This window comes from Gracilinanus agilis, chromosome 4 (assembly GCF_016433145.1).
Source record: "Gracilinanus agilis isolate LMUSP501 chromosome 4, AgileGrace, whole genome shotgun sequence".
Classification (NCBI taxonomy): Eukaryota; Metazoa; Chordata; class Mammalia; order Didelphimorphia; family Didelphidae; genus Gracilinanus; species Gracilinanus agilis.
Genome location: NC_058133.1, coordinates 27449167 through 27449673, shown reverse-complemented (window position 1 = coordinate 27449673; position 507 = coordinate 27449167). Strand labels below are relative to the sequence as shown.

Genomic DNA, 507 nt, shown 5'->3' with positions numbered 1-507 from the left:
GGAGGGGGGTGGGGGGGTAGAGAAGAGGGGGAAGAAGAGGAGAGGAGGGGGAAGGGAGGGGGAAGACGCGGGCACGCGGGCGCGCACGGGGCGGGGACGCGCCCAAGCAGCCCGCCTTGTTACCTGGGTCAGGGAGAGCTGGGCCGCCGCAGCCATGGTGTTTCCATCATGCACGGCGAGCGGCCGCGGCGGGTAAAGAGGCGGGCGCGGACGCGCTCGGAGCGGCGGAGGCGGCGGCGGCGGCCGAGAAGGAGAAGGAAGAGAACTAGAGGGCGGCGGCGAGGCCCGGGCGGCTCAGCCAACTTCAGCAACTTCCCTCCCGTGGCCCCGCCCCTCTTGGCCCGACCCCGCCCCCGCCCTCACACCCTGCTTCTCCCGCCCTCACTCAGAGGCGCGCGCGTGCACGCCCACGCACCAGTTCCCCGCCCTTCGGTCCCGGGCCGCCCCGAAAACCCGGTGGGGAACACGCGCTGCCACAGCCTCCGCACAACCAGCCCGAAACGGAGC

At 73.4% G+C, this 507-nt stretch overlaps 1 protein-coding gene across 1 annotated transcript in view; it reads right to left on the bottom strand.

Moving 5' to 3' along the window:
- Window positions 1–209, bottom strand: part of EPS15 (epidermal growth factor receptor pathway substrate 15) — a 120408-nt gene extending 120199 nt beyond the window's left edge. The window contains exon 1 of the mRNA XM_044677168.1: window positions 124–209. Coding sequence (XP_044533103.1) covers window positions 124–156 — 33 coding nt within the window. The 5' untranslated portion in view covers window positions 157–209. The remainder of the gene's footprint in view (window positions 1–123) is intronic.
- Window positions 210–507: the final 298 nt, after the last annotated feature.